This window comes from Moschus berezovskii, chromosome 9, assembly GCF_049115385.1.
Source record: "Moschus berezovskii isolate FMDL1 chromosome 9, NW_MosBer_1.0, whole genome shotgun sequence".
Classification (NCBI taxonomy): Eukaryota; Metazoa; Chordata; class Mammalia; order Artiodactyla; family Moschidae; genus Moschus; species Moschus berezovskii.
In genome coordinates, this window is record NC_142468.1 from 101133517 (window position 1) to 101146332 (window position 12816).

A 12816-nucleotide genomic window follows, 5' to 3' on the forward strand; every position below is an offset into this window, starting at 1 on the left:
AATGTCTCTGCTTTTCAATATGCTATCTAGGCTGGTCATAACTTTCCTTCCAAGGAGCAAGCGTCTTTTAATTGCATGGCTGCAATCAGCATCTGCAGTGATTTTGGAGCCCAAAAAAATAAAGTCTGACAGGGAACGTGCACACTTGGACCTGACCCTGACTCAGTTCAGTTCAGTTCAGTTCAGTTGCTCAGTCGTGTCCGACTCTCCGCGACCCCATGAATCACAGCACGCCAGGCCTCCCTGTCCATCACCAACTCCCGGAGTTCACTCAAACTCATGTCCACATAGTCGGTGATGGCATCCAGCCATCTCATTCTCCGTCGTCCCCTTCTCCTCCCGCCCCCAACCTTTCCCAGCATCAGAGTCTTTTCCAGTGAGTCAACTCGTCGCATGAGGTGGCCAAAGTATTGCAGTTTCAGCTTTAGCATCAGTCCCTCCAATGAACATCCAGGATTGATCTCCTCTAGAATGGACTGGTTGGATCTCCTTGCAGTATAAGGGACTCTCAAGAGTCTTCTCCAACACCACAGTTCAAAAGCATCGATTCTTCGGCGGTCAGCCTTCTTCACAGTCCAACTCTCACATCCATACATGACCACGGGAAAAACCATAGCCTTGACTAGACGGACCTTGGTTGGCAAAGTAATGTCTCTGCTTTTTAATATACTATCAAGGTTGGTCATCACTTTCCTTCCAAGGAGCAAGCGTCTTTTAATTTCATGGCTGCAATCAGCATCTGCAGTGATTTTGGAGCCCAAAAAAATAAAGTCTGACACTGTTTCCACTGTTTTTCCATCTATTTCCCATGAAGTGATGGGACCAGATGCCATGATCTTAGTTTTCTGAATGTTGAGCTTCAAGCCAACCTTTTCACTCTCCTCTCTCACTTTAATCAAGAGGCTTTTTAGTTCCTCTTCACTTTCTGCCATAAGGGTGGTGTCATCTGCATATCTGAGGTTATTGATATTTCTCCCGGCAATCCTGATTCCAGCTTGTGCTTCTTCCAGCCCAGCGTTCCTCATGATGTACTCTGCATATAAGTTAAATAAGCAAGGTGACAATATACAACCTTGACTACCCTTGATTAATTCCTAGTCCTTTTTTCAACAGAATTATGGGCTCTCTGCTTCCTCAGTCGGGGGTGTTTTCAACTAATCAAATACCAGTAAATGAAGGATGAATAAGAAACAGCTCGGTCTGGTCTTGCCTGTGTCCTGGAGCGGGAGTGAGCGGGGCTTCTGAGATCGGAAGGGGCGTGGGGGGCTCCGAGGCGGGGCAGGTTGTTGTGAAGCGAAACCGCGGCCTGGAGGAGGAGCTGCGGCCGCGGGGCGGCTCCGGAGGCCGCGGTGGGGCTCGGTCCGCTGCCTCCTACCGCGGTGCTGGGATGGAGAGCGCAGCTGGAGCTGCAGCCCCAGACCCCACGTGGATCCGCCTCTGGAGCAGCTCCGGCGCCTGGCCGGGGAGCTGCGGCCCCGCTTCCTGGAGTGCGGGGTGAGCTGCCGGAGCGCGGACGGGCGCCCGCGGAGCCGGGCTTGGGTGGGAAGGGGCCAGGCCTTGGCGGCCGCGGCGGCGGCCCGGGCGGAGGAGGTGGGGCCGGGAGGTCGTTCCGCTTACCTGTGCTCTGTCGTGTGTCGCCGCCCGGCCCACACCGCGCACCCACTAGTCGGCGAAGCGCAGGAAACCACCAAGGAGTCAGATCGGGAGGCCTTTTGGAGAAGACTCAGCGAGTGCCTCTCCGGTTGGAGCCTGCTGTCTCTCATCTCTTCCCGCCTCCTTTCCTTCCTGCTCCCCCCGCCCCAGCCTCTCTGCGGGGATACTCCTGCTTACGCATCCTTGGTACCTCCGAGGTTGAAATAGAAAACACTGATTTTTGGAGTTGTGTTTGAGACGTCTCAGCGGGCATGGGTGGAGAGGGAACGCATCATCTTCACAGGCCTTGCAGCCGTTGCAGCCTTGTCCTTTTGGCACTAACATAGTGGCTCTTGCCACCTGCTGTGTCACCCCCCCCAGATGAGGCAGCTGTGACAGTGTCAAGGGAAGCCACGACTCTGACCGTAGCCTTCTCTCGACTTCCACTGCCATCTCCACAGGTGGGCTTCACTTTTCTAGAATTCTTGTGCTGCTTCAGTATTCCTTAGGAAGCCTCTCATTTTCTTTCCACCTTTTTCACTCAAATCTGGGGATTTAATTTCCTCAATCTGTTGAGTAAGATGAAGTTTCTCAAACCACAGGATTGTTCTGAAGATCAGCTTGTCAAATGCACTAGTTGTCATGGGGTAGATGGCTCTTCTGAATATTGATTCATTCTGCGGTTCATCCTGGCTGTTTCCTTGCTGACATTTTTAAAAGTACTTTCTGTTTGCTAAGTGTTTTCACATACATGATCCCTTTCTGACAGATGAACAGGCAGGCTCAGAGGCTCAGTTTAAAGTAGATAAGTAGTGGAGCTAGGACTTAAATGAGGTTCTGTCTGATGTTTGAGCTCTACCTTTTCTATTATACTACATAATACTCGTTTGTACTGAATTATTTTTATACTTAATTTTAATAATGTAGACAGTATAACGTTCAGAAGATATCAAAGTTAAATGTGCTAAACAGTTTATATCTCCTGTCTCTGGTTCCTTTGGTATTATTCCATATATATGCTATGCATATTCACACTTAAATGCATATGGTTTCTTCTTTTTACACATGTGATTAAGAGTTTCTGTTGAGAAATCAGCTGGTAGCCTTATGGGCGTTCTCTTGTATGTTATTTGTCACTTTTCCCTTGTTGTTTTTCATATTTTATCTTTGTGTTTAAATTTTGTCAGTTTGATTACTCTGTACATGCTCAGGACAGTGGTTTTTTCATTCGTAGATGAAAAATTAGAATATGGCTTTATATGAATTATATATATTTGAATCATGATTGCTTTCTTAGGATCTCAGCACATTAATTCTGCCAAAGAATGGGTGTTTTTGTTTTTGTTTTTTAAATTGCAGTCCATACAAAGTGGTGTTTTTACAAAATTATATGTTTGGATGTTGAAACAATGTCAAATTGGCATAAAAGTTTCTAAGTATTCTCGATCTTTGTACCTATCCATCTCAGACTGGTAACAGATCATTCATGGACTGGCTCCAATCTCGTAGATCACATTTTGCGTAGCCCTGGCTTGGAATTTAGCAGAGCAGTGAGGACAAGGAAGATAAGGGAAAGCCAGTGACTGCCTCAAAGGAAAATAGTCAGCACTGAGCATTGTAAAGTCCATTCTAATTTCCTTTAGGTATACTGAGATTCTGTTAGAGACAGACAGACAGAGACAGACACAAGAGGCAGAGAGACAGACAGCTGGTTAATGGTCTAAGATGGAGCTGACAACTTTTCTGTAACGGGCCAAATAGTAAACATGCCAGGCTTTGCAGTCCAGCTACTCCACTCTGCCTCTGTAGTGCGAATACGATTATAGACAACATTTAAACGCGTGATTGTGGCTGTGTCCCAGAAACATTTTATTTGCAAAAACTGGCAGTGAGCTGGATTGGGCCCTTGGGCCCTAGTTTGCCAACTCCTGGTCTAAGATACGGTGAATACCTCAAAGCCAATCACAGATATCTTGGGATATAGATTATCAGGGATGTTTTTCCTAGTTTCTTCATGTCTTACTGAGTTTCTGCTCAGTATCTGGTATCCAGCTAACTCCTCCCTGGTATGTGATGAGAACGGCACAGGGCCTGATGCATAAAAGGACTTCAGAAAATGTTTGATGATGCTGTACAGATGTCTGCTGTTTTCCCCTGTAGATGGATTGACCACATTGATCTAATCCATTTCTTTTTTCTTTGTGAAATTGGCTTATCTTCTCATAGGAAACCCAGGGGTTCTGTGAACAAGTGCATGCTGCCATCAAGGCAATTATTGCAGTGTACTATTTGTTTCCCAAGGATCAGGGTAAGCCACTCCATACACATAAGTATTCAGTTTATGGGGTAGATCTTTGCTAATGTGACAGCTTATGTCCTGAGAATTTTACCTTTTCCTCAATTTGAGTATGTAATGTAACTTTCTCCCATTAAATGCAGTCAAAGGTAGTTATATAAGTGACCTCTGTAAGTAAGCCTTTGTGCTAAAGTTCAGATCCTGTGTTCTCATGTCCCCTGCCTTACGTCTTTAATTCTCACTGGCTTCTCTGTCTCTAACTCATTATAATCACCACAGATACTGCTTGGTTATCAGTGCCATCCCCAGGCTCCTCCTCCTCATCACATGCTGTTTCTGAGCTCCCTTATAGGTTAAGTAGCCTCCAGCTCTGCTTGCATATTCGTGTCTTGATTATTATCAGGTTACAATTATAGATGAAGACATGTCTCATGGATCTTCAGGGTTAACTCATGTGGTTTACACTTGAAGTGTTTGATCCACAAACGTCAAGAAGTCACTGTTTCTTTAAAACTTTGTGATTTTTCTGTTCTGGCTGGGCCGGGTCTTGGTTGTGGCAGGGGCGCTCTTCAGCCTTCGCCGTGGCTCGCAGGGTCTTCAGTCGCAGCGTGTGAACTCCTCAGCTGTGGCGTGTCAGATCTAGTTACCTGACCAGAGATTGCCTGCATTGGCAGCGTAGAGTCTTAGCCACTGGACCCCCAGGAAAGAAACTACTCTTTAATGAGTGAATACGTGCTGTCATGGAACAGTTTTGTTCCAGATCTCTTTTGGAGAATACCACTAAGGAGTGGTGGGAGGAGCAAGCAAATGACATGGGGATATACATGAGGCCTGGGTTTTGTGTTGGCACTGCAGTTAAAGCACGTGGGTGCACATCACCTCAAATTCTGTAGGGCTTAGATTCTCGGGAAGACTTTCCAGACTTCTGGAAAGAGGAATAGGCTGCTTAGTCTTTGGGTCTGGCTACAGGCATCACCCTGCGAAAGCTGGTGCGGAGCGCCACTCTGGACATCGTGGATGACACGGCTCAGCTTGTGGAAGCACTTTACATCAATCCAGCTTAGAGTAGTGATGCCATAGCTGGAGTTATTGGGTAATGGGGTTCTTTGGTTCTGGGAGGGGGGGAAAGTCGTTTTAACAGCAAAGTTACTGATAACTGAGATTAATGACCAGCAGGAAGGACCTTGGTAGGAAACAGGAACCCAGTTATTGATATAACCTTATTGATGGCTTTCAGCAGCCCTGAGAACCTGATTTCCTATAACAGTGTCTGGGATGCGTGCCAACGTGTCCCTCAGATCCCAAAAGGTGGGTGAGAGTGGAAAGTAGACATTGGTTCTGCTGGCCAAAGCTGACAGACCTTACATCTAACTGCCGGTTTTATAGTATGTGTGTATCTTTACTTCCGTAAAGAACTTAGTGAAACAGGTCTAGTTTATCGCCGACATGAAATGATAGGTGTTAATTCTTGTTGCCAGTCTTTTTAGTTCACATAACTTTTAGACTCAAACACCTCTGGCTGTGGCTCTGTCTCTTGTTGAACAGATGTGGTTTCCTCTTCTGGTCCTGCCTCAGGGGCAGTATTCTGGGGACACTGAAGCAGTTACGGGGTAGAGCCTGCTAGGCCGAGAGCAGTGGTCATGCCAGAGCACGACGCTGAGAACCAGCATGTGACTGTTGTAGTTCTTCCTATGGTGAATGACAGAAAGCTTTTTACCCCCCTGTCTGGGCACCCAGAGGATGTATATGAGAAGAATTGTACATTCAACTGCTGCCCTTGTTTACTGTCCTTGGCACTCCCTTCAGATGAGCACACTGTTGCTTTTTGCAGACTCAAGAGAATTGTTGGGATTCTCCACTAACTGGTGCTTCTGATTCTTCACTCATAGATAACAAAGCTGCAGCCCTTTCAGTGCTGACAGAGAGTGGATCTTGTGAAGGATGCACATGAGGAGGTGGAGCAGGTGAGAGGACCTCTGTCTTTGATGGTCATTGGAAGGCCACTCTGTGTCTAGTAGATGAGAACTGGTTATAGAGAGAGAAGATGTGTCAAGCGTGGACCACATGGGTCCCCCCTCACTCCCATCCTCCATCTCCCGTCTCCCCCACCCCACGTGGGGGTGCGATTTGTACCATTCCTCTCTGCTCCATTGCTGCACTAGGAGAGTTAGAACAGCATGTGTGAGGTGATTCAGCTCTGTAGCCATTTAGGGAAATAGCTGGCTGAAGTTTGGGAACAACCCAGACATGATGCTGAAAGTATTAATACTTGTGTTTTTTTTCTGGCACTCACATATATCATATTGTATCTTAGGCTGTGGAAGAATGTGACCCTTCCTGTGGCCTCTTGAATGACATTGAGGAGGACAGCTCTGACAGCCGTGTTGATGAGGAGGATATATTGGGATGTCCAAACAGTCGGGACTCATATTGGTCAGAGGAAGACCAGGAGCTCATAATCCCATGCCTTGCACTGGCGAGAGCATCCAAAGCCTGCCTGAAGAAAACCCGGCTCTCAGTGGCGGAGAACGGGAAGAAGGGTCAGGTGGCCCAGCTGGATGACATTGTGGACATTTCTGATGAGATCAGCCCTAGGTAGGTGTGACCTCCACTCAAAACCTCCCAGCAGCAGCATTCTGATCTCAACTTGTGCCGTCACCTGAAGGTTTTTCCCCATCTTTTTGTTTTGAAAGTTTTCAAACCTGTTCAGTTCAGTTCAGTTCAGTCGCTTAGTCGTGTCCGACTCTCCGCGACCCCGTGAATCACAGCACGCCAGGCCTCCCTGTCCATCACCAACTCCCGGAGTTCACTCAGACTCATGTCCACAGAGTCGGTGATGCCATCCAGCCATCTCATTCTCGGTCGTCCCCTTCTCCTCCCGCCCCCAACCTTTCCCAGCATCAGAGTCTTTTCCAGTGAGTCAACTCGTTGCATGAGGTGGCCAGAGTATTGCAGTTTCAGCTTTAGCATCAGTCCTTCCAATGAACACCCAGGATTGATCTCCTTTAGAATGGACTGGTTGGATCTCCTTGCAGTCCAAGGGACTGTCAAGAGTCTTCTCCAAGACCACAGTTCAAAAGCATCAATTCTTCGGCAATCAGCTTTCTTCACAGAAGGGTTAAAAAGTATTGTAGTGAGCACCTGTACTTCTGTCTAGGTTCACCTGTTGTTCACTTTTTTTCCTGTATTGGTTTATTTCTGTGTAATTAGATGTACCTTTTTAAAAACCGAAATCGATGTGCTGTTTTTATCCCTGAAGCATTCGTGAGTAAGTTGCAGACATAAGTGACGTTTTCCCCAAATATTTCAGCATGTATTTCCTAAGAACAAACAGTTTTAGTATTACATTTCAGAAATTTACATTGAATATGTGTTTGTGTGTGTTAGTCGCTTAGTCGTGTTCTGCTCTTTGCAACCCCGTGGACTGTAGCCTGCCAGGCACCTCTGTCCATGGAATTCTCCAGGCAAGAATACTGGAGTGGTTTGCCATTCCCTGATGATAAAGGTTATACTGAATATAATAATATTATCTAATATTCACATTTCCCAAATTGTCTCTAAAACGTCTTCTATAGCATTTTTGTTTGTTTGTTTAATTCAGGGTTCTGTCAAGGGGTCATACTGCATTTGGTTGTCTTCTCTTTGGCATCTTGCAACTAAAGCAGTCCCTGTCCTTTTTTAGCTTTTTTTGTCATTGACATTTAAAAATTTTGTAAATTTTCTTGACATTTTTAAAGAATCCAAGTCAGTTGCATTGTAAAATATCCAGCAATCTGGATTCGTGTGGTTGTTTTCTCATAATTATATTCGGGTTAAACATTTTTGGCAAGAATATCACTTGGTTGAGTGTTTCATGCTTTTCACTGCATCACATCGGAAAGGCACATGGTATTAGTTTGTCCTCTTTTTGGTGCTACAGCACTAACTTGATTGCTTGATTAAAGTGGTGCCTCCTTTAATGGCATTCAGGGATGAACCCTGCCTATATCGGTTATTAAACTTATGGTTTCAGATCCCAAAATTTTTAACTGAATTAATAATATCCCATCCTACTGGCCAAGGGAGTTCCCCCCACCCTCAACTTCTTAGTAAAACAGGGTATGCATGTGTTCCATAAATACCAGTTGAATTGGTTATTTATTGGTTGCCCAGAATAAGGAACTGACGCATTTCTGGGAATTATTTCCTCACTCGTTGCATTCTTAGTTGTATCCTGGAGACCACCTAGTTGAGCTTTGTTCCTTCTTGGTTAATGGTTATTTTTTCTTTCTCCCTTTAGTGTGGATGATTTGGCTCTGAGCATTTACCCACATGTGTGCCCTTTGACTGTGCGAAACAATGTTAAGTACTAGCTTTGAGGGAATAGCTGCAGACCTAATTGGTAGAATTTCAGGAATCACTGGTATTTTCTTAAACTGTGGGGAATATGTTTGTTTGTTACACTTGGATGCAAGTACAATAGTAATGTCACAATGTGTTTGTGCCTGATAAATTGTTGTTGAATTTGAATTCTGATAGCACTGAACTCTGATAGTACTCTCTCTTCCATAACCACTTGGGTAATCGTTTAGAAAAACCCAAAGACCTTAGAGGGGCTTCCTAGGTGGTGCTAGTGGTAAAGAACGCACCTGCCAATGTGGGAGACGTAAGAGACATGGTTTGATCCCTAGGTCAGCAGGATCTTTTGGAAGAGGGCATGGCAACCCACTCCAGGATTCTTGCCTGGAGAATCCCATGGATGGAGAAGCCTGGTGGGCCACAGTCTATAGGTTCGCAAAGAGTCAGACACAGCTGAAGTGACTTAGTATGCACGCACCCAAAGACCTTAGATAACCATGCCTTGAGAGAAATTAGTACAGTGCTTTAGGATTCTTTCACCGTGAAGTTACAAGTTTCTTATTTCCAGTATTGGCCAAAATAGGTGAATAGTCTAATAGAGAATACTCTAATTTAAAATATTAGAATATGTTTAATATCTAATTCTATATCTATTCTCTATTCTAATATCGACATATTATGTGATTTAACCGTGAGTGGTCATGAAGGGTTAAGCTCTTTATAAAAATCTGATTTTATTGTTTTCTTTGAACTCCTAGGTCCTGTGCTAGAGTTCTGTTCTCTTATTTTTTATAAACTTTAAGTTATTATGTCTCATAGGAAAGAAAAATAAATTGTGGATAGCTTATATTTTACCATCAGATGTATCAGTTCTAATAATATTTGGTAAATTTGTGGAAATTATTAATAGAGTCATCAAATGTATCTTCACAATGTGGAAACACCTTGGAGTAGAATTAGGATCCTTTTGGACATTAACTTTTTTTTCCACATTCACTTTTTAAAAATTGACTTCTGAAGAAATAAACATCCTTAGTAATACGCCATGTCAGTTGCCTAAAAGCAGTTTTAAGGAATGCATGGTATGTTGGTAGGATACATACATCCTCATGTTACCTTGTTATTGGTATTCTTAAAATTTTAAGTTTTTTAAAAAAACCCAGTTGTTTCTGCTGTATATATCCTGAACTATCAGCAGTTAGGACAAATTTAGGTTATATTTTTCCTTTTTTGTTTTCTTTAAAAAAATTTTAAATATAAAAAAGCTTATAAAGATACTATGGCAGCAGTATTAATAAGATTTTGCTAAATAGAAAAGAGTCCATGATCTGGCCACCTAATCAACATTTTTATTTTTGACTGTTTCCTCCAAGGTTTTTTTTTTTAATGGCTTCTTATTACTTGAGTATTAAAATATTGTAATATTTTAACTCTCCTTCCTTTTTTCTCACTTTCACTTTTAAAAAATTGACTTCTTGTCCCACCTCTGCTGATAGTTCAGGATATGTATAGCAGAAACAACTGTTTTTGTTTTTTTTAACTTACAGAATTTTAAGAATACCAGTGACAAAATAACGTGAGGATGTATGAATGCTACCAATGTGCATTCCTAAAATTGTTTCTAGGGTAATTGACATGGCGAAATGCTAAAGATGTTTATTTCTTCAGTCCGTTTTTAAAAAGTGAATGTGAAAAAAAAAGGGGAAGAGAGCTAAAGTATTAAATATTTTAATATTCAAGTAAAATATTTTTAGCTTTACTCCCCCCCCTCCCCTTTTTCCTCCTTTCCTTTTTTTTCCCCTAAGTATCTGTTTTATTTGTTTGGCTGTGCTGAGTTTTAGCTATTCCCCGAAGTATCTTTGGTCTTTGTTGTGGCATGCAGGATCTTTTAGTTGTGGCCTGGGGGGTCTACTTCCCTGACCAGGGGTTGAACCCAGGCCCCCTGCACTGGGAGCTCAGAGACCCAGCCACTGGACCTCCAGGGAAGTCCCCTATCCTTTCCTTTTTGTGATAGGGCTCAGAGTGAGTAACTTCTCTTGTTTCTTTTTTTTTCTAGTCTGCAAAACTTGTATCCGTTTTAAAGAAGGCACTGGAAATAACAAAGTGAGTATGAAGACTTATCCTGAAATAGCTTTTTGAGAATAAGCCTGAACAGCCATTCTCAACTCCCAAACCCCCATCTCGAAGCGTCGAGAGTGAATGTGGTATTTTCTCTCAGCTTTGCTTATGGAGCAGCTGAGACCCTTGCCCTCTTTTACTGTAGTTTTCCCTGTGTCCCCTTTTGAGGATAGGTCTTTCCCTTGACAGTGTAATAAATTTAACTTCTCTTTTCCCCATTGCATTTGCAGAGCAAGTCATGTGACCCCACAGCCAGAAGATAATTGGATTCCTTTACTCATTAATGCTGTTGATCATTGCATGAACAGAATCAAAGAACTCACTCAGAATGAAGTTGAATCATGAATTTTAATCATGGTTCATTTGAACTCTCTTCTCTTTCTTACTGTTACAGCCAAGCTCTGATGTCTGCTTTGAGAATAGAGCTAGGATGCTTTCTGGATTAGAAGGGAGTATCTGTACTTACTAAGAGACACAATTACCAAAGTTTGGTGATTAGGCCAAACTGGCAATTATTTATAAACCATATGAGTATATTTTTCTGTGCTAGATACAAAAGACAATTACATGAGTTTTTGTGATTGAGTTGCCTCTCAGAGATCCCTGGGGAAGCTGCAGTATTCCCTGTTCAATAAAATGTGTCATTGTCAAAGGTATATTTTAGCATGTTGCTGAATATTATTCTTACCAGCACGTTCTTTTGAATGTTCTTCCAGTTTGTTCCATTACTATATTGTTATTGAAGGGCTTCCCCAGTGGCTCAGCAGTAAAGAAGCTGCCTGCAATGCAGGAGACACAGGAGACAAGGTGCACTCCCTGGGTTGGGAAGATCTACTGGAGAAGGAAATGGCAGCCCACTCCAGTATTCCTGCCTGAAAAATTCCATGGACAGAAGAGCCTCACAGCTGAGCACACAAGAGAGAGTTCTGTTGGTGTTGAGCTTGTGAAAATTATTAAGTGTGTTAGTCGCTCAGTCATGTCTGACTCTTTGTGACCCTGTAGACTGTAGCCTGCCAGGCTCCTCTGTCTTAGCGATTTTCTAGGCAAGAATACTGGAGTGATTTGCCATTTCCTTTTCCAGGGGATCTTCCCAACGCAGAGATCAAACCCGAGTCTCCTGTCTCCTGCATTGGCAGGCAGTTTCTTTACTAGTGCCACCTGGGAAGCTGGAAAATCAATAAAGTGAAAGCTTATTTAAAATGGAGTCGAGAGGCCAGAAGGAGGAGCTCTCACACAGTATTACTCTAGGTCTATAACAGGAAGGATTGTCAGTTATAGACAGGACTGGTGTACATTTTATCTCCTCCAGGAAATTGACCCTAGCTACGAAGCTAATGAGAACCCCTCATCACCCTGAACTCTCGCTTTCCTCCATGAAATTTTGTTCCAAACAACTGCTCCCAACTTCCTCCCTTTGCTTCCTTCCTTTGTGGAACTTGGCTGTGGTTTTTACTGTCGCTGGCTTGACCCTAATTGCAGTTGTTTGTTGTTCCCGAATAAACCCGTTTTGCTGGTAAAATAACTGGCTGTTTCATATTTTAGGTCAACAAGCTCAGTTGTTAGGTGTGTTCACTGTATTGAACAGACTTATTTTCCTTATACATATTTATATTGTTCTCTGTTTTGTATTGCCTGTCCCCAAATGTAAGTACAAAATTTTTATAAATCAAAAAATTTTGAATGCATAAGATTATAGGGTTTATGTAGTATTAAGGGCCTCTTCAGTTAATCCTTTTGCAAAACCATCACCGGTTAATTATATTTTTGCATCAGTCTGGAAGATCACGTATTGGAAAGCAAGGTAAACCTGGAAAGTACATCTTAGAAAGCAGGGTATACAGTGCTGTACCTGACTAGGCCTCATGCCTGTCCTACAGGTCTCCGCACTTCTTCTGGGCGTCCTTTGTCTTGTGTAGATGTTCTTCATCACATCAGCCCATCTGACATCCCCATGGTCTCTCTAGGTGCACTCAGCAACAGTCGCTGTCCTGTTTTTTATTCCCACCACCCGTTCTTTTTTGTTATGTTCACTAATTTGTTATATTTTTTAGATTCCACATGTAAATGATATCATACAGTGTTTATCTTTCTCTGTCTGACTTATTTCACTTAGCATAGTAGCCTGCAAGACCAGCATCCGTTCTTTTGAGAGAATACTGTGTACTTGAGGCTGAAATTTTTTGAGTCAGGAGTTTTACTTTACTTTAATAAAGTGCCATTCTGTACTTGTTCACAAGTATTCCAAAGAAAAGGAACTAAAACCGAGAGTATCAAAGCAACAACATGGAAACAATGAAACAAATGTTAACTTTGTACAAAAGGAGTCCAGTTTTTTTTATAGGTCCTATTTCCTTTATACTTAATAACTGCATATTTCTCTACTGGACCAAATTCATGTTTTTAACATGACACTTAATTGTGGAATATTTACG

At 43.0% G+C, this 12816-nt stretch overlaps 1 protein-coding gene across 1 annotated transcript; it reads left to right on the forward strand.

Annotated features, from left to right (window-relative positions):
- Nucleotides 1-1179: 1179 nt before the first annotated feature.
- Nucleotides 1180-12057, forward strand: LOC148776700 (cyclin-D1-binding protein 1-like). The gene is made up of 6 exons (XM_088840220.1): nt 1180-1228; nt 1274-1494; nt 6243-6523; nt 8208-8268; nt 10323-10369; nt 10615-12057. Exons 1-6 carry the CDS (start codon nt 1180-1182, stop codon nt 10727-10729), a joined length of 774 nt encoding a protein of 257 aa, XP_088696346.1. The 3' UTR covers nt 10730-12057.
- The last annotated feature ends 759 nt before the right edge of the window (nt 12058-12816 follow it).